The sequence below is a fragment of the Panthera leo genome, chromosome F3 (assembly GCF_018350215.1).
Source record: "Panthera leo isolate Ple1 chromosome F3, P.leo_Ple1_pat1.1, whole genome shotgun sequence".
Taxonomy (NCBI): domain Eukaryota; kingdom Metazoa; phylum Chordata; class Mammalia; order Carnivora; family Felidae; genus Panthera; species Panthera leo.
Window position 1 is genome coordinate 6,170,420 of NC_056696.1, and position 25,881 is coordinate 6,196,300.

The window sequence follows — 25,881 nt, forward strand, 5'->3', positions numbered from 1 at the left end:
GTCAAAAATTATTACAGGAGACAAAGGGCTTTATGTATGGATAAAAGGGTCAAGTCACCAAGGGATATAATAATTTTAAATATGTACTCACCAAACAACAGAGCCCCCAAATATATGAAACAAATGCTCATGGATTTGAAGGGAGACGTAGTTCTACGATAACAGTTGGGAGTCTTCAATACCCAACTTTCAATGATTCATAGAACATTTAGATGCAAGATCAGTAAGGAGATCGAAAACTCGATCAACACTATAAACGAGCCAGACTTAACAGACATCTGTGGAACCCTTCACCCCAAAATAGTAGAATACACGCTCTTTTCACGCATACATGGGACATTCTCCAGGACAGACCCTATGTTCGGTCACAAAACCAGTCTCAGATTTAAAAATATTGAAAACCAGGGGCTCCTGGGTGGCTCAGTCAGTTGAGCGTCCCACTTGGGCTCAGATCATGGTCTCGGGGTCTATGAGTTTGAGCCCCACGTCGGGCTCTGTGCTGACAGCTCGGAGCCCGGAGCCTGCTTCGGATTCTGTGTCTCCCTCTCTCTCTCTGCCCTCCCCAGCTCACATTTTGTCTCTCAAAAATAAACATTAAGAAAAAGTTTTTTTAAATACTGAAATCCTACAGAGTACCTTTGATCACAATGGCACGATGCTAGAAATCAGTAACAAGGAAAACCGAAAAATTCACAGTGGAAATTTAAGAACACACACTCAACCAAATGAGTCAAAGAAGAACTCCCAGAGGAAAGGAGGAAACACAAAGAGGAGAACGTGCAGCAAACATGGGCAGAGCTCCACAGGAAATTGGTAGCAGTGAAAAGTTTCACATCAAGACCCTAACTTTCCACCTTAAGGAGCTAAAAAAAGAAAGCAAACTCAACCCAAAGCCAGTAAAAGGAAGGAAACAATCAAGAGTAGAGTCAAGAGTAACAAAATAGAGACTAGAAAACAGAGAATATCAGTGAAACCAAAAGCTGGTTATTTTTACTTTCTGTGTTTTTGTGTGCTCGGCCACAGCTGACACCTTTGTGTTTGAGCAGCTTCCTGGTCCTTAGCTCTGTGAAAACGTTTCCTTGATGATTTCCTCTAATTTTCTCTGTTCTGTTTCTAGGATGCTTGTTAGGTGGTGGACCCCCTGATTTATTAGTCTGTGTCTCTTCCTTTGAAACAATAATTTTCTTTGTCTTTTGACAAAGCTTTTCAGAATTTTCTTCCAATCCTGTCAAATGTTTAATTTTTAGCAATCACGTTTTTAATGTCCAAGAGCTTTGGAAAGATGGCGTTTTCATGTTTGTGGATGACGCATCCCTTGTTGAATGACAATGTTACTTTGTTAGCTTCTTTTCAATTCCTTGGTGTTTCCTCTGGGATCATTTCTTCTCTTTATTTTGGTCTTTGTCTTTCATGTTTCATTATTTTTCCAACTCTCTGGTGATCCTTGGCTGGCTCTTCACATCTACGACCAAGGCAGTGGAAAACTACCTAAAACTGTGTTCCCAGGGGGGAAGCCTGTTAACTAGTAGGTTTCACTTTGGGGGGGGGGGGAGTTGAGTAGGGAACCACTTGTATCCTGGGGTGTGGGGGTATGGGGGGATGCTAGGGGCCAGAATGTAGGATTCTTTTCTTTGGGATCATTCATTTCTTTAAAAAAAAACCTGCTAGCTTTTTGCCTGGGGAACTGATGCCCAGTTGTTAAGATAAGGGTATTAACTGTCTATACACAGACTTTCAATTAATCAATTAATCCTTTTTTTTTTTTTTTTTTTTTTTTTTTTACCATTCCCATAACTCACTACAGCCCTAAGCCACTTCTGGGTTTCTGCATCCGGAACACCTTTAGGATCTGTGGTTGCTGGCAGTCTACCTCCCTGGCTACTTCCCCAGGTTTTCTTTTCTTATTTTCTTTTCTTTTCTTAATAATGAGTAATGCAATTATTGAGCAGATTATATTCTTACCTGGCCCCCTGTATAACCTTTGGATTAAATGTGAGATGGTTGATGTGAGAAGAGATGACAAGTTGTCTTAAACTTGACTTTTTTTTTTTTTTAATTTTTTTAATGTTTGTTTATTTTTGACAGAGAGAGAGAGACAGAGCATGAGCGGGGGAGGGACAGAGAGCGAGGGAGACACAGAATCTGAAGCAGGCTCCAGGCTCTGAGCTGTCAGCCCAGAGCCTGATGTGGTGCTTGAACTCACAGACCGCGAGATCATGACCTGAGCCGAAGTCAGACGCTCAACCGACTGAGCCACCCAGGTGCGCCTTAAACTTGACTCTTGATCCCCTGCCCTTAGGTTGATCGCCTCAATCTGAAAAGACTTTGCCGCATGTAAATATTTCAGGATTGTAGCCATCCAGATACACACTTCAATCAACAGTAGTCCTGTTATTATTTTAATCTAAAAGAGTCACCTAAGAACTCCAAATGTTGTTTTGTTTGAATGCCATGGTTATTTACAATTTAAGCGGTTTTCGTTCACAACTGCCTCTCTTGACAACAGTAGAGCTCTGGCAGAGAATCGAGTGGTCTAGGGTTCGATGAAACTGTGGCTAATTTCTTGTTCCAATCTGGAATTTAAAACAAATCAATGATTTATTTTAAGACCGTTCACTCCTAAATTTTAAAATAGTGTCAACAACAATTTTGTTTAATTTTTTTAATGTTTATTCATTTTTGAGAGGAAGAAAGAGGTGGGGGGGGGGAAGGGCAGTGAGAGAGGGGGACACAGAATCCAAAACAGGCTCCAGGCTCTGAGCTGTCAGCACAGAGCCCAATGTGGGGTTCAAACTCACAAACTGTGAGATCATGACCTGAGCTGAAGTCAGACGCTCAACTGACTGAGCCAACCAAGTGCCCCCAAATAGTGTCCACAATTGTATGCAATAAAATAATTTGGGGGATTGAAGAGAAAGGGATATATGTGAAAGATGTGGGGGAAAAGGACCTAGTCAAAAGGTTATTTCTGCGTTTCATTCTGTGATCAAGAGGCACCTCACTGAGTTATGCCCACATGTAAATAAAATTAAATCAGTCATATACGTTTGCATTTTAACATCCTAATTGTAGACCCCCAAACCCTATAAACCCCACACTGGAAACGGGCCACTCTGTGTGTTTGTATCAAACTTCAGTTGGTACCATCCCTCAATTTACCCCCACTGGAGTTCCTGTACTTTATACCCTCTTATCTACAATCACTAACAGTTCTGCTTGTCTGGAGCTGAGGGTTCGCGGAGGGCCTGGGGATAAATGCATCAGTCATCGCATCCACACTGGGTGAACCAAAGAGCACGGCGTTATGGCGATAGCATCGTAAGGCAGCAGTATTTACGTGTAGTGCCGTGCACTGTGTTACTTACCTTAATATCCACGGTAATCCTCAGATGCCCACTGATGGGGTCGCCATCTCAAAGAGATTCATGAACGTGCCCAAGTTTATAGGATAGTTTATAGGAGGGGACTTGACCCAGGAATACCTGGCCCCCAAGTCCCTGACCTCTTCACTGCTCCATTACACCTTCCACGCTTACTTCGACAGCATTGAAAGACACAAACATTTCTTGGTATTAAGAATGGATAATATTTCATTGAACCCAGGAGTATGACTCGAAATGCCATCCCTGGAGGATTCTTTAAATCTAATTGAATAGTGTGTACCTGTCTGAACTAAGTAACCATTCAACTTCCCAAGGCTTATGGGGTTAAAATAGCAACTCTGACCTTCTCGAGGGTTACACTGTGTCTAAGCGGTTTAGGAGCGTGAAGAATCCCTCACCAGCCATGGAGCTGAATGACTCACTCGTTCAACTGGATCGACTGGACAATAAACGTTCCCAGAACGTGCAACAAACTTTTGGGGCTTCACCGAGTCAACATGCCCACAGACAGTGGATGCTATCAAGCCCGAAATACGCTATGCAGATTTGGGGTGGGACTACTGTGGAAAGGACATGTGAAATGATTTGGGGGGACTTCCTTACCATTTGATAAAGTGAAACTCTTGTTCATGTGGATTTGTGGGGGTGACTTCTTCCAAAGTCATCATCGAAAAATAAAACGAGTTATGTGAGAAGTACGGAGACTATTTAACCAACTTCCTGAATCCCATTTATTCCAACTACTGTAATAATTTAGTATCATTTGATACTATCACTTGGAACAGTTTAAGAGATTTCCAAGGATAACTTCGATTATACATGATAACTACTTGAGGCACTGGTTTTAGAACCTGATCCCAGAATAAAACACAATCCCATTGCATTAGGGTTTTTTGTTTGTTTGTTTGTTTGTTTACAAACATTTATTATGGCACGTGTTTATTCTTTGATCGATAATATAATAGCTAATATTTTTTGAAGGCCTATTAATGTTACATACAAGCACAATGCTAAGTTCCTTATATGGTTATCTCTGTTCTGTTAGGTAGATACTATTATTATCCTTTTTACAGACGAGAAATCGGAAGGTCAGGGAGTCTAAGGGTCACACCGCTACGAAGAGCAGATATTTTATTTTCAGAGAATGAGTTCTTTTAATTATTTGGTGCCAGGGTAATACATGGGCAAATTTTGTGTGAGGGGCCGTCTCCTATTCGCAGGCTCTAGGTTCTCTGAGGATAGAGTCTGTCCATCTTACACTGTTTCTTACACAGAGTCCGTGCTTAATCAATGTTTCCTAAAAAAATAAACGCACCCCTGAGAATGTGCTGAGAATGAATTTGTTACTGAGGAAGAACTTCTTGAGAGGTGATCTATCACAATCTATATTTAATCCGTTTTTCAACAATGCCCAAAGAGGAAATAGGAACCGGACAGTGAAATGCAAATCAGTGCTAATCTAGGCATATGCCCGGCCCTTAAAATCTGATCACCAAGACGGGTCAAATGGTTAAGATTAGAAACAAAAAAACAAAAAACCCACGTCTTCGTAAACCACTTTATATCGATCTTATTCTCCGAGAAGCCCTTCCCCCAAAGACTCCTTCAATGAGTACAGTTTCTTGATTTAAACAAACCCTCGATCCAGTGCCTGCTGTGGTCTCTCTCAGTGCTCAGATTTGTGACCTCTCTCTGTTAGGTCTCTTGAAGACCCCCCTGTCGCCTACCTGATGGTTGTTCACAAAATAATTGCCCCCTAAGCACCTCGCAAATCCATCCAATTCTCTTTACTGCTACCAGCTGTCATCACCTGCCTAAACCACTGGTTCCCAAACTTGGCCACATGGGGGACTAATCTGGGGAGGTTTTTAAATTACTGATGCCTGGGACCACCCCCCCCCCACCCCACCCCTGCACCAGGAGATCCTGATTTAATTGGTATGGGTATCTCCTGGGCATCTGGCTTGCGAAAAGTGACGTCACTGAGGGTTAGAACCTTTAGCCTAACCACTGCTGGGGACAGCGGCCAGGGGTGCTCCTGACTCAGCATATTCAATCCCTGCCTCACCCGACTCCCCACCCGGCCCCCCTTCTCATTTTCACAATGCACTTTTAATCATGGTGTCTCCACCCTCCTTAAAACTTTTTAGTGATTTGCCATTTATCTCAGGCTAGAGGTGCCAGAGCTGAAAATGGCCTGTATACCCTCTCCTTGTTCCTGTCTTTAAATCTCTAGTTACATCCTGCTCCACCCTTCCTGATCTCTGTGCTTTAGCACATTTTTTTTAAGTTTCTCAAACATGTTGTGTTCCTACCACGGGGCCTTTGCACACTCTGTGCTCACTGTGAAGCTCTTCCCCTACTCCTCGCTTAGTGAACTTTTCGCTCATCATTTCCTCCGGGAAACCCATTAAGCGCTCCTATAGCACCACATAAATTCTGCTCTATCGCATTTATGCCAGGTGAAATGGTATGCTTATTTCTATCCCCGTTCCCGTTGAAACTTGCTGCATGTAGAAACGTTGTGTCTATTTTTGTTTGACACTGTATCGCCAAAACCTTGCCCACTGCCTGGCATACAAATAGGCTCTCAAATCATTTACTGGAAGAACACAGATGAATGAATGAAAACGCTCTCACAGCAAGTCACTGAGTCCAACTGATGTCACCTCCAAAATATCTCTGGAATCCATTCATCCTTTTTCATTTTCCCTGCTGGTCCAAGCCCCATCATCTCCGTTCTAAGCTGGCAAATAGCTTCCTCGCTGGTCGGCACGCCCTACCTCTTGTCCCTCTCCAAACAGGGTCTTAGCAGCAGCTAGAGTGATCTTTTAAAAATACAAATGATCGGTCACTCCTCCGCTCAAACCCTTCCAGGTCTTTGTTTTGAGATTCGAATCCAGGCGCCCTCCCTGACCACACACCTGCTACACTGGGTTCCTTTCTGTTCCTCAAACAAGCCTAGGCCTTTCCTGCTTTCAAGCTTTTGGACTTACTGTTTGTTCCTTTCTCCTGAAACGCTCTCTAACGTGACTCATTCCTGTGTTCCAGGGCTCAGCTAAAATTGCATAGAGGTTTTCCCTGACTGTGCTATTAAAAGCAAACTCCCTTGAGTTCACTTATCACCCTGCCTGTTTCCCTGATAGCACCACTGCAGTCTATAATGTTGACAAAGCGTGCTTGGTTACGCTCTGTAGGCCCCCAAGAATGTCAGCTCCATGAAAGCAGGTGTCCTGTCTATCCAGGTCACTGTACCCCCCGCAGACAGCACCGTGGCTGGTTCATAAAGGGTGCTCAGTCAATGAGTGAGCTTGGTTGCCAGCTTCCAAAGCGGACCCCAGTAATTCTCACCCCGTGGTACCCGTGCCTTATGTAATCCTTGCACGCTGCCTCAGTAGGACCATTCAGAAGTGACAGTGTGTGGCTTCTGCCCCTGGGTCAGAAAAGGCATTACCGTCTCCCCCTTCATACCAGATTGCCCATTCTAGGTAGGGGGAGCTAACTGCTGTGCCCTCGGGACATTTGGCACTGGTGTGAGCAGACCCACCTGGAAAGGCACTGAGGCCCCAGTCATGAGCCAGCATGTGAGTGACGACCATGTGAATCAGCCACCTTGGAGGCAGACCCTCCAGCCCCAGTCAAGCCTTCAGATGATGCCCCGCTCACTGCAGGTGACTGATTCCTTGAGAGAGAAACCCTGAGCCAGAACTGCCCATCTAAAAGGTGAAAATCATGATCATTTATCTGATAAACCACTAGGTTTTGGAGTGAGACGTTCCTCCACGATAGATAACTCATACACACTCGCCCAGCGGGTCAGTGAATATTTCGACATGAATTATCTCTTGAATGGGTCAGGCTTCAACCCTCACTGGGTAGGGGGCTGTCCAACCCTGTTCCTTGTCTAATGCTGCCTGCTTTCCAGCACCTCATTTTCAGTTGCCTACGGATCCCAGCTTGACACGTCTCTGGCCGAAAACCATTATTTCCATCAGAGGCACCAACAATCCTGCAGTCGGAGCGGGCGGCTGTGCAACGAGCTTTAATGCCTCGTGAGTTCTCGTGAGTTCTCTCTTGATGGTGTCCTTCCTCACTCCAAATGCTGCACCACCTGTGTCTTCTTCCCATTTCCTGTGAAGCCTCCTCCGTTCATTCTCTGGAGGGCCCGGATCGACGACCCACCAGCTGCCGGATGGAGTGAGTTTCTTAAAGTCTGTAAGGCTCGGTTTTCTCTTCTGCCACGTGGAGTAAATAATAATAGCTACATCACGGGGGCTATGACTCACTGCAACCACGAGTGTATACACGTGTGTGTGTGTGTGTGTGTGTATGTGTGTGTCGCTCGGCACAGTTCTGGGCCCATGACAGACATTTTAAATGCTAACAGCTATGCTAAACTACAGACTTCCAAGAAGTCGGGTTCAGAGAAGCTGAGCGTCTTGCCCAACACTGAAGAGTCAGGGCATGCGGGCCCGCAGTGGCCCTGGGGCCTGAGTCCTCCTGGCTGGAGTCCTCCCTGCTCTCCCACCTTCCACGAGCCTCACCAGCCCCCCACCACGTCCCGGCTGCGGTGTCCCTGCCTGGGGGCCCCTGTTCCCTCTGCCTGGAACCTCATCCATCAGGGCCTAGCATGTTCTAGACCCCACCTTCCAGCTCCCACTCAGCTAGTTGCTTCTTAGTCATTCTCTGGCAGGCTGGTTGTTGCTTCACCTTCCTGATTCGATTGGGAACGCCCCGTGGCTGAGGTCAGAGCCTGGGCTTGGCACTCACCTCCTCCCATGGAACCCGGCACGGTGTTAGGGACACAGAACCTGGTAAATATTCAACTGTGTCGCTAAACACTCCCCTGGTTCCATAGGGTGGAAAGAATTAAGAATCGTCGTCTAAAACAAGCAGGGAGAAATACTTTTGTATCTTTCTGTCTCACCAGATTCCCTGGAAGCAGAGGAATTGGAAAGAAGGTCTTGTCTATTACCACTTTGGTAACCCAAGGCCCACCTGGATTACCCCCTGCTAAGGAAGCTGACTTCAGACTCGAACGTTCTCGGAAGGGCGAGCCGCTTAGCTGGTTCTCCTGACCACCTCTTCTCTCCAGCTACTCAGCCCCTGGCAGCTCCCGTCCCCCCTCAGGCCTCATCCTCAGCCCTGATCTGCACCCATACCCACCCTGGCTTCCATTAATACAACCGTCCCGGGGGCCCCTGTGGGACCCCAACTTCTACCGTCCCACACTCCCTCCTGGCACCTCCTTCCCTAGAGCTCATCTCAGCCCCCAGCCTCCCTTTTCCCTCATCTCCCGCCCTGCTCAGCCTCCACCCGTCTCCCACCTCCCAGAACCCAGCTTCGCACCCCTGGGAACCTCTTATGCCAGATGCCTCCTGCCCACATGCGGCCTGTCGGCCTCATCTACTGCGCCCCCCACCCCTCCACGGCTCCACTGTCTAGAGATGAATCGCCTGGGCCTGACTCCCACCCTCCTGGCTGCTGGTGTTTGCTGTTCCCCTGGGACCTGAGCCCCATCCCTGGCCTAGCCACTCTTCTCAGGGGAGAACAGGAGGAAGGGTGGGCCCTCCTCACCCCCAGCCACTCCCTCCACCATCCTCCTACTCGGTTTCTTACTCTTTCTCAAGCAAGAAGAAAGTGACTCACTTTAAAGAAAACTATTAGATAAACAGTAGTGCAGGTGACACCCAGCTGTGACAGAGGCCATATGGGTTACAGGTCAAGCACAGAGCTTGGCCTCTGCCTGAATGCTATGTCTCAAATGGCCTGGGTCTGAACTCTGTCCCTCCTACCTGCTGCCTGGTGATCTGGGTCATTAACTGTCTCAGAAACTCGATCCCCCCTTCTTGGAAAATGGGGGAAATAATAGCACTTACCTAAGAGTGCTGTTATGAGGACAAAATATGTGCCTGCCACAGGGTAAAAGCTCCAGAAACAGCGGGGTTAACTCACTTACAAAGCCTGTAAACGCAGCGACTCCTTCCCCTCACTAAAATTCAAGGCATCCATGAGGACAGGAATACAAGTAATGTCTACACTGGCATCCACGTGTGTACCCCCGGCTCACATCTGGGGGAGGGCTTGGCCCTTCATAGCCACACATGTTGCAATGTACAGGGAACTTAGAATTTTTGAAACATGCCTCCAAATGTCAAATTGTCATAAAGTCGTTTAAAATGGGAGAACAAGGGGGCCTCTGGGTGGTTCAGGCAGTTAAACGTCCAACTTCAGCTCAGGTCATGATCTCACAGTACGTGAGTTCAAGCCCCACATCGGGCTCACTGCTGTCAGTGTGGAGTCTGCTTCAGATCCTCTGTCCACCCCCCCATTGCCCCTCCCCTACTGATGCCCTTTCTCCCAAAGATAAATAAAACATTTAAAAAAAAATGGAAGAAAAGAAAAAAATTTCCTCAATATAGTTAGGCACCACAAGGAATTTGTTGAGTGACGAGAGGCTCGGTAAGAAGCAGTCACACTTGAGCCTGCTTCCTAGCAAGGACATTTGTGCATTTTCTTTTCTGTTTTATTAAGTTTGTTTATTTATTTTGAGACAGAGCGCACATGCACACACAAGTCGGGGAGGGGCAGAGCGAAGGAGAGACAGAATCCCAAGCAGGCTTTGTACCATCCGTGCAGAGCCCTGAACTCATGAACTACGTGATCAGGACCTGAGCCAAAGTCAGATGCTTAACCAACTGAGCCACCCTGACATTTCTGCATTTTTATCCTTGAATTCTATAGCGAGCTGGAAAAAAGGAGAGGTGGAAACAGCCCTTGGGCCAGCCTCTAAATTCTTCTTCCTGCACCTCGACACACACACACACACACACACACACACACACACTGTCCCCAACTTGACTGGTCCCAGACACGTCCCTGATGGCTACAAGCCCACGAAAGAGACTCATCGGAGGCAAGTGTGATCTGAGAGAGGAAGAACAGTTGACCTGACTTACCAATCTTGTAAAATGGCAGAGAATAGTCCCTTTGGTAGGTGGTTTCTTTATACCATGGTTCAGCGGGCCTTGAATGTCTTCGAAAACAAATGTATCGAATGAGAGTTTGTTGGTCTAATTGAGGCTGATACTGGCTTTTTCTCTTGGGTGGGATTGTCAAGTCTATGAGAGGTCTAAATGAAAATAGAAACAGCTTGCTGAGCACCCAGTAGAAGAAAAGCAGTCCAATGTTCTCATCAGCTGAAATCCACTCTCTGGAAGCAACCAGGAGGCTACAAAGATACTATTGGTAAGACTCCATGGCACCAAGGCCAGCACAGCGGGGTTTTCAGCAGGTGGCTCGAGGATCCCAGTCCCTTGTTCCCCCATGTTAGCATCCCTCCTCCTCCTCAACCACAGGTTCCAGAAGACGACCTGCATTGAAACCTCCACTGGGTCTGCTCAAGTGTGGCTACTTCCTGTACTCTACTTCCTGCACTCTGGCTATCTCCTGTACTGTACTTCCTGTGCCCTGGCTACTTCCTGTACTCCACATCTCCCCAATGCCCTTTCCCATCGTAATTTTCTTCCCTATGGATGTTTGGTTCCCTCCAGGAACCAACACTGTCTTCTGACCAGACTAACCATTATGGTGCAAATTGGTGTTGGATGAACCTGAAATCAGTTATAACCTTCCTGTCCCTCCACTCAGATAAGTCCCCTCTGAAAGTAAAAGTAAAGAAGAATCAAAATTTAATGGTGAAATATCTTCATACACGTGTGGGAGTTTACACTCACTGGTGCAGCTTGCTTGAGAACACTTTGGTGGTGAGTATTAATATCTTAAAAATGTGCATATACTTTGTCACAGCCAACTCCGGAAATTAGGGGTGTCACCAAAGACATAGCTCAAAGAATGTTCACCAAAGTATTTTATGATAATAAAAGAATGGAAACAATCTTCATGTGAAAAAAGAGGGATTATTTAGAAAATGACACAGACATGTACAGGAATATCATACCACCATTAAAAGTGATGCTGTGGAATTATAAATTTTGAGATGGAAGAAAGTCCACAATAAATAATTAAGTTTAAACAAAGGTTTCAGTTGAATTGAACACTTTAAATGGATGAGCTCTATGGTGTGGGAATTATCTCAGGAAACCTGTTATACAAAACAAGGTTTCAAGCATCAAAATATCAGCAAACTGAATTCAACAACACATTAAAAGGATCGTACACCATGACCAAGTGGGATTTACTCCAGGGCTACAAGGATGGTTCAACATCTGCAAATCAATCAACATAATATGACACATTAACAAATTGAAGGAGGGGCGCCTTGGGGGGCTCAGTCGGTTGAGCATCCAACTTCAACTTGGGTCGTGATCTTGCAACTCATGGATTTGAGCCCCACATCGGGCTGTCTGATGTCAGTGCAGAGCCTACTTTGGATCCTGTCTCCCCATCTCTCTCTGCATCCCCCCCTCTCTCACAAAAATGAATAAAACATTAAAAAATTGAAAGATGATAATCATACCATCATCTCAATAGATGTGGAAAAGAATTTGACAAAATTCAACATCCATTAATGATAATGTGCGTATAAAGGGAACATATTTCAGCATAATAAAGACTATATATGAAAGCCCACAGCTAATCTCATATTCCAAGTTAGAAAGCTGTAAGCTTTTTTCTAAGATCAGGAGTAAGACGAGGATGTCCACTCTCACTACTTTTATTTAACATATATTGGAAGTCCCAACCAGAGCAAGGGAAGGAAAAGAAATAAAAGGTATCCAAATAGGAAAGTCAGAAGTAAAACTGTCTCTATTTGCAGATAGCATGATCAATATATAGAAAACTGTAAAGACTCCACCAAAAAAATGTTAGAACTAATAAAGGAGTTCAGTGAAGTTTCAGGATATGAAATCAATGTAGAAAAATATATTGCATTTCTATACACTAACAATAAACTATCAGACAGAGAAATTAAGAAAACAATCCTATTTACAATTGCATCAAAAACAATAAATAGGAGTACATTTAACCAAGGAGGTTAAAGACCTATACATTGAAAACCGTTAAGACACTGATGAAAGGAATGGAAGAAAACACAAATAAATGGGAAGATATTCTGTGTCCATGGATTGGAAGAATTAATATTGTTAAAATGTCATACTATCCAAAGCCATCTACACATTTTATGCAATTCCTATAAAAATTCCAAAGGCAGGGGCGTGTGGATGGCTCAGTCAGTTGAGAGTCACGGCTCAGGTCGTGATCCTGGGCTCATGGGATCGAGCCCTGTGTCGGGCTTTGCACAGGCATGGAGCCGGCTTGGGATTCTCTCTCTCTCTCCCTCTGCCTCTTACTCTCTCTTTTGAAAAAAATAAAAAATTAAATAAATAAATAAAATAAAAATTCCAAAGGCATTCTTTCATAGGACTAGAACAAAGAATTCTAAAGTCCTAAAAATCCCACAAAAGAGTCCAAATATCTAAGGCAATCTTGAGAAAGAGAAACAACATGGAGACATCATGCTTCCTGGTTTCAAATTATATTATAAAGCTATAGCAATTAAAGCAGTATGATATTGTCATAAAAAAGACACATATGTTACATATATCAACAGAACAGTATAGTGAGCACAGAAATAAACCCACATCTATGTGGTCAATTAGTTTAGACCAAAAAAAAAAAAATCCCCAAAATATACAACGGGGAGAGGATAGTCTCTTTAGTAAGTGGTGTTGGAAAAAATGCAACATGCAAAAGATGATTTATCTTATACACAAAAAGCAACTCAAAATTAGTTAAAGACTTGAAGGTAAGACCTGAAACCATAAAACTCCTAGAAGAAAACAATAAGGAGTAAATTCCTTAACATCAAGCTTAGCAATGAGGTTTTGGATTTGACACCAAAAGTAAAGGCAACAAAAACACAAATAAACGGGACTACATCAAACTAAAAAGCTTTTGCACAGTGAAGGAGAGCAACAAAATAAAAAGGCAACCTGTGGAATAGGATAAATATTTGCCAATCATATATCTGATAAGGAGTTAATGGCCAAAATACACAAATAACTCATACAAGTCAATAGTAAAAAAAACAAAAAACAAAAAAACCCGTCTGACTAAAAAATGGGCAGAGAATCAGAATAGACATTTTTTTCCCGAAGAAGACGTATGGATGGCAAACAGACTCATGAGGAATGCTCCCCGTCACTAACCATCAGGGAAATGCAAACTGAAACCACAGTGAGCTGTCACCTCCCACCTGTTAGAATGGCTAGTATCAAAAAGGCAAGAGATAAGAAGTGTTGGCGAGGAGGTGGAGAAACGGGAATCTTCGTGCGCTGTTGTAGGACTGCAAACTGGTGCAGCCATTGTGAACAGTATGGAGGTTCCTCCAAAAGTTAGGACTACAAGGAATTCCCCTTCTGGGTACACATCCAAAGAAAGTGAAATCCCTGTCTCAGATATCTGTATCTCCATGTTCATTGCAGCATCATTTGCAATGGCCAAGACATAGAAACAATCTAAGTGTTCATTGATGGATGAATGGATAGAGAAGATGTTGTTGTATACATACACATATATATATGTTTTTCTCATATATATATATATATATATATATATATATATATGTGAAAAAAGATCAGATAAAAACAAGGACCGTATGACCTCACTTATATGTGGAATACAAAAAAACCAAACACATAGAAAAAGAGAACAGATTGGTGGCTGCCAGAGGCAGACTTGGGGGGATGGGGAAAATGGGTGAAGGAGGTCAAAATGTACAAACTTCCAGATAAATAAATTCTAGAAGTGTAATGTACTGCATGGTGATTATAGGTAATAATATTGTATTGTGTATTTGAAAGGTCCTAAGATGGGTAGACTTTAAAAGTTCTCATCATGAGTAAAAAAACTGTGCAACGGTATGAAGTGATAGATATTAACTAAACTTATTGGAGTAATCATCTCACAACATATACATATATTAAATAATTACGATGTATACCTTAAACTAATATAGTGTTATTTGTCAACTGTGTCTCAGTAAACTGGGAAAAAAGGGCTTCGAAATAGCATTCATCTTATTTTGTGTACATCTGGAATATTCTGCATGATTATCTATCTCTGAGTGATGACATTATGGGTAATTTCAAATTTTTTATTAATGTTTTCTGAAGGTTGTAATAACTATGTGTATTTTTAAATTTTGCTTTACTTTATTTTATTTTTTAATGATCTCTACTACCAGTGTGGGGCTCAAAGTCACAACCCAGAATTCAAGAGTTGCATGCTCTACCAACTGAGCCATTCAGGTGCCCCAACAGGTGTATTCTTAAGCTATAAAGTACATGAAGTGAGCAGGTCTAGATACGAAAAATATCCAATGTTGGGTGAGATTTAGGACCATTTAAACCCAGTCATTTAGTAGGATGTAGTCTTACTTGATGATTAAGTCTTACACTTAATCATAATATGTTGTGTTTCCATATTCTGGTAAAAATTTGATTATAATGTGCCTTCTTTAAAGGGTGGTTAGCAGAAATGGAGGAATTCTGCCAGCAGGTAAGAAAAAGCAAGAGCAGGAATGTGACCATGTGGGTACGGTACTGGACGGGGGAAAATACTGGATGGGCAGGCAGAGCTCTGTGGTGAATGGTCATGGAGAAGCTCCGAGAATCCCCGCCCACCTCTACTTGTTCTTGTTCCATGCTTGATAGGTTCTTGGTCTTGTAAAGTGGGCACCTTAAATGGTGGGCAGAAACACTCCTTCCCGCACAAAAAAACACATCCTCCACTGTCAATCAAACATCATTAGTTGCCTGATGGACAGGTCAGCGTCTTGTGAGCTTGGGTTCTGTGTATTCACTGCCCATCTGGTCACTTCTGTGCCACGCCTCTGGCTTCTGAACCAGATCCTGGTGATTGCCCCTAGATCTGTCTCTGCTCTGCCTTTGCCTTCTGATTCCATGGAATCAGAATATTCTCCATTTTCAAGTAATACATCAGTGTCCTGAAGATAAGGCTTTCATTCAAAGGATAGGATTCTAATACTGAAAGCATCAAGTTGGAAGAGGAATATTTCTGGGAAAGGTAAGCTATTAGACACCTATCAAGTCACACAACTACAAAAACTGAAGTTAGGACTTATTCCAAGAACCACATTATTTCCTGGTTTTTGGAGGGTTGGGGGCTTGTCTTTTGTTCCTTCTTATTTTTAACGAGAAGCTTAGTAAAGTCATCGATTGGCATCTTCACTAAGTTTTCCCCTTAAGGCTGATCTGGGGCAGGCACTGGTCTTGCCAGAGTCAAGTAGAGTCAAGGTTCCCTCTCCCTGAGCCATCCTGTGGGGAGGAGGACACACATTCGGGTACTGGGTGTTAGAGCTGGGGGCGTCATCAGAGCCCGCGGAGCACATGGGAAGAGGGCCCTGGCCCTAACCAGAGTTTGACATAATGTGTATTTGGATCAGAACAAAGAGCCTGGAACTGACAAGCAGCAAGTGTGGAGGGTTCCGCGTCCCAGCTTTCACACTGACCAACTGTATCTCAGGAAAGACCTCTCTGGCCTACCTCTTATTCAGTTAACTGGACCCGAATGACCTCTAAAGCTACCTCCAGTTTGATCTCCCATTAAGTTAAGACATTGAGCTGCTTTATAGATGCCGTGGCTCCCTTTTCTTTGCATGGAGGATAATCAAGAGTTGACTATATCGAAAGTGACTACGAGAAGAAATTTGTTATATATATCAGACGATGAACTTAAAATAATAGCAATCATATTTTGAGTGCTTGTTATGTTCTGGAATTTTAGGTTAATTATTTACCTTAATTAATTAATTTTAATGTTTATTTACTTATTTTTGAGACACAGAGAGAGTATGGACGGGCTCGAACCCAAGAGATGTGAGATCATGACCCTGGCCGAAACCAAGAGTCAGATGCTTAACTGATTGAACCTCCCAGGCGCCCTGGTCAATTCTTTTACTTAAAAGATAAGGCAACTGTTTCCCAGAGAAGGATTTAAAATTGCCCAAGATCTGGGACACCTGGGTGGCTCAGTTGGCTAAGCGTTGGACTTCTGATTTTGGCTCAGGTCATAATCTCACAGTTCATTAGTTCAAGCCCCACATGGAGTCCCGCATCGAGTGCTGCATTGAGCCCCATATTGGGCTCTGCCCTGGTAGGTGAAGCTTGCTTGGGATTCTGTCTCTCTCCTTCTCTCTCTGCCCTTCCTGCACTCTCTCTAAATAAATAAATAAATAAACTTAAATAATGTCCAAGTGACTGTTCGTTTTTCCTTTTCTTTTTGTTAAAATCACATTTGGAAAGACAGAAACCAGATTCAGAATTTTACTGAGAGGGAAACTGGCTCTCAAGAGGGTAAGTTTTTTGAACAAGTTAAAGCTCTAAACTCTTGGTGTTTCTTACATTTCTTTGATGATTTAATAACATTCTATATTTATTGTTGATTATAAAAGTAATATATGTTCTTTAGAGAAAAATCTGGAAAACAGAGAGAAAGATGAAAAATAAAATACAAATACCAACGATCTTAACCAGTCATAAAACGTCATTGTTAATTTTGGTGTATTTTGTTCCAAGCTTTTTTTTTTTTTTTTAGCCATTAAATAATAATTATTATTGTTATCATTATTATGACTACAAATTGTCATCCCTCCCTTTTTTTTTTCATTTTATCATTCTAACTTTAATGAAATTTTTGAAAACTAAGATTTAGGAAGGTCTCCTCACCTGGGAGGTCTCTTCGCACTAGAATCAAAGTGGACTCTTGCCAGCTGCCCGGGGTAATATCCTTGGATGTCCTTTCCTTGATGAGCGATGAATACACTAGTGGAGAAAGTAAAAGGGTGATAAAAAAAAAAAAGCAATTAGTTCTTTACAGCAGAATGCCAGCTGTGGTATAATAAAAAATACATGCAGTCTTTGCTTCCGGTTTCTGGCACAGAGCTCTGGAAACCGTTGGAATTTCTTGATAGGGCTGTCTTCTGTTATCCATTTTTCAGGATTTCCTTCTCAAGAGTCATAAGGAAGTATTTGATGTGTCAGGTATTAGGTTCAAACTATCAGAAAAAGAAATAAGAGGCTATTTAAAATCAGTGGGGGCAAATGTTGATCATTGTTGAAATGAGAGAATGGTTACGTGGGGGCTTCTTATACTATTTTTTCCCCTACTTTTGGTAGGTTTACAAACTTGCACAAGTATTTTAGATTTTTTTAAAAACTGTGACAATTAAGTGTATGGGGCAAGAAATGAATAGGCACTATGATGGCCAAAGCCCAGGGCACTTGTGGGCTGGAGGAGGGAACTTAGCTTTGCCAGGGAGGGCTGGGTTGTAAAGACATTTTGAAGCACAAATCAGTGGGGGGGGAGGAAGTGCTTTTGGGGTGTGAAGTTGAGCAGGGGTGGGTGGGCGTGTACAGCTGAACCAAGGCGAGGTGAGGCAAGGGTGCCGGGATATCCAGACCCTATCGTTTGAAAGACATCTTATTTTGGGGTGCCTGAGTGGCTCAGTTCAAGTACCCGACTCTTGATTTTGGCTCAAGTCACGATCTCATGGTTTGTGGATTCAGCCCCACATCGGGCTCTGCGCTGACAGTGTGGAGCCTGCTTGGGATTCTCTCTCTCTCTTTGCCCCTCCCCAACCCTCCCCTGCTTTCTCTCTCTCTCTCAAAAAATAAACTAAAAAAAAAAAGTTTTGAAAGACGTCTTACTTTATAACCAATTACTTTTCCTTTTAGATTATGGTCATTGCATTATGTTTCCATTTCAAAATTACGTGTAGTTGGATTGTGTTAGGCATAAAGGGGGCGTTGTGTCCGAGAGGTTGGGAACCACTCACTAGGGGGCAAGGAATCTTGGTAGCATTTTTAAAAAGAAGATTAATGACATAGTGCAATTTTTATTTTAGAAAGATCTTTGCCAGTGGCTGTGCGGACAATGAACGTGAGGAGTCTGACTGAAGTACAGAGACTGGCCCAGGAGGCAGGTGTCGTCATTTATGTGGGACACGGAAAAACCCGAGCTATGTGTTGGGGAAGGTGGCTGGAGAGGACAGGGGACACCGGGGGAGAAAGAGTTGAGGCCGGGAGGGAGGCGTCCAATACAAGGACAGGCTTGCCCTTACAGCTTCAGGCATAAGGAAGAAGGCTGCCACTCCTCTGGAGAGGGAGGGGACACAGGCAGGTGACCATCGTGGGGAGAGTTTGTGATATGTAGGTGTTTGGGGACTTCCACAGGTTCTGAGCTCTCAGATGATGCTATTTCAGAGTTCCAAGGGAAGACTTGGTAGAAAACAGTACATGGTTTTGCACAAAATAACTCACCAAACACGTGTTGGGTGATGAATGGAAATCTGAACCGTGTCCGCAGTCCAACCAGCACTTACTGAATTCACACAAAGTGCCTGCACACTGAGGGTTCTTAGATACCGATCTAGGAGCTGACTTGTCCTCATAATGCTCTTTTTTGTTGTTGTTGTTTTAAAGTTTATGTATTTTGAGAGGTCCGGGGAGGGGCAAAGAAAAAGGGAGAGAGAGAGAATCCCAAGCAGACTCCGCGCTGTCAGCCCAGAGCCCGACGTGGGGCTCGAACTCACAAACTGTGAGATCACGACCTGAGCTGAAATCAGGAGTCGGACGTGTAACCGGCTGAGCCACCCAGGCGTCCCTTTGCTCTTTATGTGCTGAAATGGTGATCTGAATAAAGGGTCAGTGGGGTCGCGGTTGAGGGACGGATGTCCAGGATTTGGGCAAGCAAACAGGTTGGGGAAGACATTCGAGGTGAGGGGAATTTCAGAAGCCAAGATGAGGCCAGAGTTGGGATCAAAGTGGAGTGTGCAGGGGGCCAGTGGGGACCTCGCTGTCTAACCAGTGCGAAAGGCAAGTGCTGTGAACAGGGCGGGTCTGTCTGTCTATGCAAACAGGGCCTCCGGGAGCTCTGACTTTTCAGAAAAACCACAGGCTGTCTGGGCCTGCCCAGTGGCTCGGATAAAGTGACTGAGCCCCGAAGAGTAAATACGAGCAGGGCTTAAGTCATAAGAAAGGAGAGGAACTGGCACAATCATAGGGAACAAATGACATTTCTGAGAGCCTGGGACTTTCTTGGGCACCCGTCCCGTGGCTGAAGCACTCCCTTGGAAAGATCCCCCTAGCGCCCTGTTACAGTCTGTGAGCAATCCAGCTGGGGTTCCGAAGCCACACTGGTCTCTCACAGCTGCTGTGCCGTTTTCAGTAGGCCGAGTTTTGACCGTGGATTCTCACAAGCATGCTTGTAACAAACGCCTGCTGAATACAGGCGAGTGACCTAAGCACTGCTCCGTAGAAGCCGTCTGTAAAAGCTGTCTTGAGGATGGAGAAGCCCTTCTCTGCCAGCACCAGGTCACAGGCCCAGCTCCCAGTCCCTGGGGGGGTCTCTCTTGGTAGGTTTTGGCCCAGGAGCGGGGAGGGGGAGGGAAGCGCGTAAACAGGTGCTGAAGGGAAGGGGGTCTGGGTGGAGAAGTGGAAAGGATTGGAGAATGAATGGCAAACTCTTCGGGTGGACTTTCCCAGCTCCCCACGTGGCCTGACTTCACCTTCCAGAAGAGGAAGATCCCAGTCGAGAGGTTAATGAGGGGCAAAGCGTACGTAACCTGGCCTGTCAGTCAGGAGCTGGCCTCTCCTGGCGGGGCTGGGTGCGTGAGTGGGGGAAGCAGCGGTCTCTCCAGACCTGGCCGCGGACCCCTGCCTGGGCTCTGCTCAGACCCGTTGATTGACTTGGCTTCTAAGATTCCTGAATGAGTTGTGGGAAGGTTGGCTTCTAAGACCCCTTCTCCTCCTCCTCCAGACTCCTGCTTCGACCGATTCCCCGACACGTTGTCTGCCAGCCCCTCAAAGCTTGGCTCTTTGAGGTGATGTGGTCTGTGCAGACGAGAGCGTGCGTAGCCGGAGCAGAAACCTGGGCTTAGCCGCAGACGGAATCCAATATGCACAGGGGAGGTCAGGCGTGTTCGTCCCTCAAGAGCCTGGCCCCGCAACCTGAGGTGGCCCTGCAGTCCTCTGTTATGTCTGTGCTGGGCCTCAGGCTTTATGAGGCTCCTTTACATGGGTGATCTCATCTAATCCCTAGTCACCTTGCCAGGTAAACATTATGAGCAACAGGGGACCGAGGTTCAGAGAAGTCACTTGGGCCCTCCAAAGATCACCCGGCTGGTAAATGCCAGAGCCAAGGATCAAACCCGTTCTCTGAGCTCCACGTTGCACCCAGAGTCATCTCTCGGTGTGCAGGATGGCTGGCTTTCAGAAGAATCCGGTGCTATTTTTATATGAACTCTGTGTTTCTCTCACGGGCAGGCAGGAAGTAGATGCCGTGCACCGAAGGGACAGGGGAAGAAACAGACACGGCCGTGTTAGCTGGAAGCTGTCCTTGGTTCAAGGAAACAAGCCCTCTTTGCAGGCTCTGAGGTGTCCGCCGTGTGCAGGGGACAGGGAGACAGTGACATTCAACATTCTCTTCTACCCAAGAGTTCACGATCTGGTAGGAAAACCACACTCGGGCGCTAACTGATCATACGCGATGAGTAAGTGCTATGTCAGGGAGGAGCGGGCTCTAGGGAATGAGTCGCTTAATAAGGACACGAGCTGCTTGGCGCAGAGGATGGGAGACCGCCGTGCCCGCTCTGCTATCTTCCAGACTCACTATCCCCTCCAGGAAGAGGGGGGCGTCAGGGATCAGTAAAGTAGGGGGGGAACTGATCAGCTATGGCTCCGTGTGGCTCCGTGAGTCAACGGGACATTGTGGACATACTTGGTGATCTGGGGTAGGTGTTACCATGACTCCGGGCAGGAAGAGCTGACCCCTCCAGCTGCCTCTTGATCTCCCAGAGACCACTTCAACCAGTGTTTTAAAAATCCACTCTTGGGGCACCCGAGTAGCTCTGTCGGTTAAGCGTCCGACTTCGGCTCGGGTCATGATCTCACAGTTTGTGAGTTCGAGCCCCGCGTTGGGCTCTGTGCGGACAGCTCGGGGCTTGAAGTCTACTTCACATTCTGTGTTTCCCTCTCTCTCTCTGCCCCTCCCCCACTTATGCTCTCTCTCTCTTTCTCTCTCAAAAATAAATAAATAAACATAAAAAAAATCCACTTACATCTGACACAAATTCCACCTCTTTTTTCTTCCACACCACACTGCACTTATCCGCCTAAAACCATCTTTTCAGGAGCATCTGATGCTCTGCAAACCAACTCACCCCTCAGCCCAGCCTGAGAGGCAGGCCTGTAGCTTGGGAATGGCCACAGGTGGCATTTACACCCGGTATAATTCTCGTGAGAGCTATGTGGTCACTATGACTGGTGAACCACTGAATATTTATCAGGTGCCCCTGCCTGTGTGTGATTCCATTTTCCCATGAAGGAAAGACAGTGGGGCTGGCCGAAGAGGAAGCTGAGGCGGGGGCAGGGCCCGTTTGTGGAGAGCCGTGTGGACCCTAGCAGAGTTTAGATTTTATGCAAAATGCGGTGATTGCAAGGCTTAATGAAATGAAGGGCTTTGAACCAAGTTACATTTTCGGAAGCGCTTTCTGGAGAATGGACGGTGGTCATGGCAGGTGAGTGGGGACAGGCCGCATTCCCCTTGGAGATACGTCCTGGAGGTACAACTGAGGAACCTACTGATGGATTGGACCCCCTCCTGTTGCAGATTCAGGAAAGGCGTAGACAAGGGCCAGCCTCACAGTGAGTACGGCGGGGAGGCTGGGGCCCCAGCCTGGTTCGGGTGGTGTGCATAGTCGTGGAGGCTTTGAGGGATGAGTGCAGACAACTGAATCCAGCCCCACCTTAGAATTTCATGGACCCTGTGCCTGCTGCACTGTTTCGCCCAAACCCTCAGGCTCCCTGTGAGCTGGTTTAGGCCAGGCCCGATGACCCTGCCTCAGTCCCACTGAGTTCCTTAGCAGCAGCTAAGGGAGCTTTGTTTCCATTTTGCCCAGGAGATGACCCACAGTTAAATAACTCAACAGCGGGCAAGACAGATCTCAAACACATTCCGAAAGACCAAAGGGTTGTGGGGAGGCAGAAATCAAGAAATACTGGAACCCATCCCTATTTCCTCCAGTTCCTCATCATGTGGGCTTCTGGGAGAGAAGGGTAGACTCTGTCCTTTCTCTGAAAGAGGACTGTAGGAACAAAGGATCCTTTCCCCATCCCTCCTTCGGTAATTTCTGGAAGCAAAAGGACTTATCTTTGTTGACTAAGCATTGTCAAAAATAGCTAGATACTAAAATAAACACAGGCCTCACTCAAAACCATGAAGCCAAAGAGGCTGACCTCAAAGTCGCTTACTGTGTGAGTGTCTTACCCATTGTCATAGCTTCTGAGCCTCTCCAGACCCCACGGCCAGTGGTAAAGGGAGGCTGGGTTAGAGTCTATAGATTATTACCCAATATCTCTCAGCAAGATGACTTTAGCCCAAGAACACATGCCTAGGGCTTGTTAGTCTTGGCCCGTCTAAGGCTGGAACTTGGAGGAAGAGTGAAAATCCTACTTTGTTTCAACCTCCCATATGGCAGAAGCAGGAAGTGGTTTGTTTGATCCTGAGCAGACTAAAGGGGCCCCCGCTAAAATTTAGGCTGAGGTTCCTCATCCTTCTTGTTGAAGCCCTTCCCAAGCAAAAACCAATATCCTTCCAATCTTCTGGGTGTTTGGAGTTGCCTGTTTGCTTGGATTTTGCCATCAGTGTGGAATTTTTGTTTGTTTGTTTTTTACAACTTTCCCCAAACTCAAAGAAATGTCATTGGAACCTCTGGCAGCTATTACCTCTCAATCACAGAGCACCCGGTGAGCAAATCTACCCCCCACCCCCCACCCCAGGTGTCTGTCTGCCTCACCACAGCTCTGGATGGCGTCTGCGTCTGGAAGAACATTACCTAGATAGGATCACTGGGCGGCGGTCAATAAATTCTCGAAGCCGGATGGCAGCCATGGTGGATGGGAGTCTAAAAAACATTACAGAGTGAAGGTTTATATTGCAAATGTATACACACTATGTACTATATCGCATATACACTAGACACACAGTCCATTTCCATTTGAGAGCTGTCTAGTGCCACCAAGTCTGTCTGGAAAGAAATAACAGTAAGAAAATTGAAGAGTAAGGAGACTATCCATGGCTTCTTGTAGACCACTTAGGGAAGGAAAGAAACTAGTAAAGGGGGGGAAAAAAGTGGAAAGCATAAGCCGATATGGGCGTGCCTGGGTGGCTCAGTTGGTTGAGTGTCCAACTCTTGATTTCAGCTCATGTCTTGATCTCACGATTGTGGGATTGAACCCTGTGATGGGCTCTATGCTGAGGAGCCTACTTAAGATTCTCTCTCTCTCCCTCTGCCCCTCTCCCTGGCTCATGCCTGCTCTCTCTCTCTCTCTAAAAGAAAAAAAGGGGGGGGAGGGGCCAAGATGGCAGAGCAGCATGACATTCTCTGCCTCTCCCATCCCTGAAATGCAACTAGATCAGCAACGAACCATTTTGCACACCTAGAAAATTGATCTGAGGATTAACACAACAATCTGCGAAACTTGAGCCACAGAGGTCAGCAGGAATTCACCCTAAAAGAAAAAAAAAGAAAAAGAAACTACTGTGCCAGTTGGGTCTTTAGTGTCTGTTCCCACCCTTCTTAGGTGCCTTCCAACCGCACTAGCTCATGGGCTTTGCATTACATGTCCAGACTCCCTGGCACCTAGAACTCTGGATAGGATTTCGACTCCACCAAATCCGACAGACCGGACTGAGATCTGGAAGGCAGAAACGAGGCAGAGGCCATTTCCTGCTGCTCATGAAGCTGCCGTGTGGTGAGTGTCTGCAGCACAAGGCAGGGGCTGGTCTCCAGCACTGGGTGTCATGAAGCAAGTGCATCGAAGACAGTGACTGAGGCCACATTCTGGGGTTCAAACACCATCTTTAGGAGTATGGAGCGAGCACCGCAGTGGCCGTGCTGGTGGCTTTGGGAGTAGGTTCTGGAAGCAGCTTCCTGAGTAGGGCACAGGTAGCTGCTCCCATGTTGGGTCAGTTTTGTGGAGGCGTTCTAGAAGCTTCCTGGAGGCCTTCCCCAGAGTCTGCTTCTCATTGTCCTTCTGATGATTTTTTTAAGGGCCTCACCATCGACATCGAACTCTTTCTTTTTCCTAGACGTAAACATACAATCTAGACTGTTTCTAGTCTACAATTCACATTGCAGCTGATTATCTCCTGTAGAGGAAGACTTTCAGCAGAAAACCACTACACATGAGTATTTTCTTGAGAAACAGTCCACGATGGGAAGAGAAACGGAGTGCCTGGGAGACAGAGGTGGGAGAAATCCTTACTTTTTTAGTTTACCGTTCGGGTACCTCATCAATTCTGTACCGTGTGTTTGTATTATGCATATGCACAGACCGCTGGGCCTGTGTCTGCATAAACGGGGTAAAGAATAGCATAGCAGTGGAATGTCTGACCGACACCCACGTGGCTCGAAGAAATGGGGAAAGTCGTCTCCCTGCAGGGGACCGGATGTGTGTGTCCCCTACCCCTGAGCTCCTTAAATTCACGTGTGAAACCCTGATCCCAAAGCGGTGGTGTTTGGAGGCGGGGCCTTTGAGAAGTAAAGAGCGCAGGGACCCCACGAATGGAACTGGTGCAGACCGCAGAGGGCTCACTTGCTCTCTTCTGTCTCGTGAGGACACAACCGGAAGTCGGCAGCCTGCAACCCGGAAGAGGGGTCTCAGCAGAACCCCCACCAGGCTGGCGCTCAGATCTCGGTCTTCCAGCCTCTAAAAGTGTGAGGAATACATTTCTGGTGCTTGTAGACCACCCAGGCCACGGTAATTTGTTACAGCGGCCGGAACAGACTAAAGCAGCTGCTCTGTGTTTTGATGATTACAATACCTATCTGGAGGGTTAAGGGAGGCAACAATGCGCGCGCGTGTGTGTGTGTGTGTCCGTGTGTCCGTGTGTGTGTGTGTGTGTGTGTGTGTTCTGTACACAAAACAGCACCTTTGCGAACAGAGAAATATGAGTTTCTATGTATGGGCGTGTACTATGTGTCAGGTGACACGAAACCCGCTATTTTATGGACAAAAAAAAAAAAAAAAAAAAAAAAAAAGAAGTACTGGGAAATAAGTTGTACAAGGGCACTGAGCAACCAGGATGGGAATCCATTTGGTTCCAGAAACATTTGACTACTATGCTACATCGCAAAAACCACAGACCGCCCAGACCATCAGCCAAAACAAAAGCGGGACAGCCCCAAAGAAGCAGTAACCTTCTTTGGTTAGGAGATAGGTCGGAAAACAAGTGTGTGGTGCCTCCTTCTTCCCTTTTCTAGTCAAAACTAGTCCACGGATCATTCACAGGCCAGCTAGCTGCGTTATTTCGCCTCTGAATGTATTTTTCAAGCAGCTTGAACATTTTCAGGCAAGATTATATTAGAAGAGTTTGGCTATCCAGTGGAGTCTGCTCATTATGTAATCTGTGTTTTTCTTTTAGTGCTAGTGTGATTATTAAAAAAAAAAAA

The 25,881-nt window shown here is 45.6% G+C and overlaps 1 protein-coding gene across 2 annotated transcripts in view; it reads right to left on the reverse strand.

Annotated features, from left to right (window-relative positions):
* Positions 1-2,366: 2,366 nt before the first annotated feature.
* The window catches only part of CF3H1orf100 (chromosome F3 C1orf100 homolog), a 29,285-nt gene continuing 5,770 nt past the window's right edge, over positions 2,367-25,881 (reverse strand). The window contains exons 2-5 of one of the 2 annotated variants that reach the window (XM_042925401.1): positions 23,263-23,331; positions 17,096-17,191; positions 10,343-10,515; positions 2,367-2,573 (exon numbers count right to left, since the gene is read on the reverse strand). In XM_042925401.1, the coding sequence (XP_042781335.1) occupies positions 2,482-2,573; positions 10,343-10,515; positions 17,096-17,191; positions 23,263-23,318 (417 nt within the window). In that variant the 5' untranslated portion in view covers positions 23,319-23,331 and the 3' untranslated portion in view covers positions 2,367-2,481. The remainder of the gene's footprint in view (positions 2,574-10,342; positions 10,516-17,095; positions 17,192-23,262; positions 23,332-25,881) is intronic. The other variant, XM_042925402.1, reaches the window with a different exon arrangement.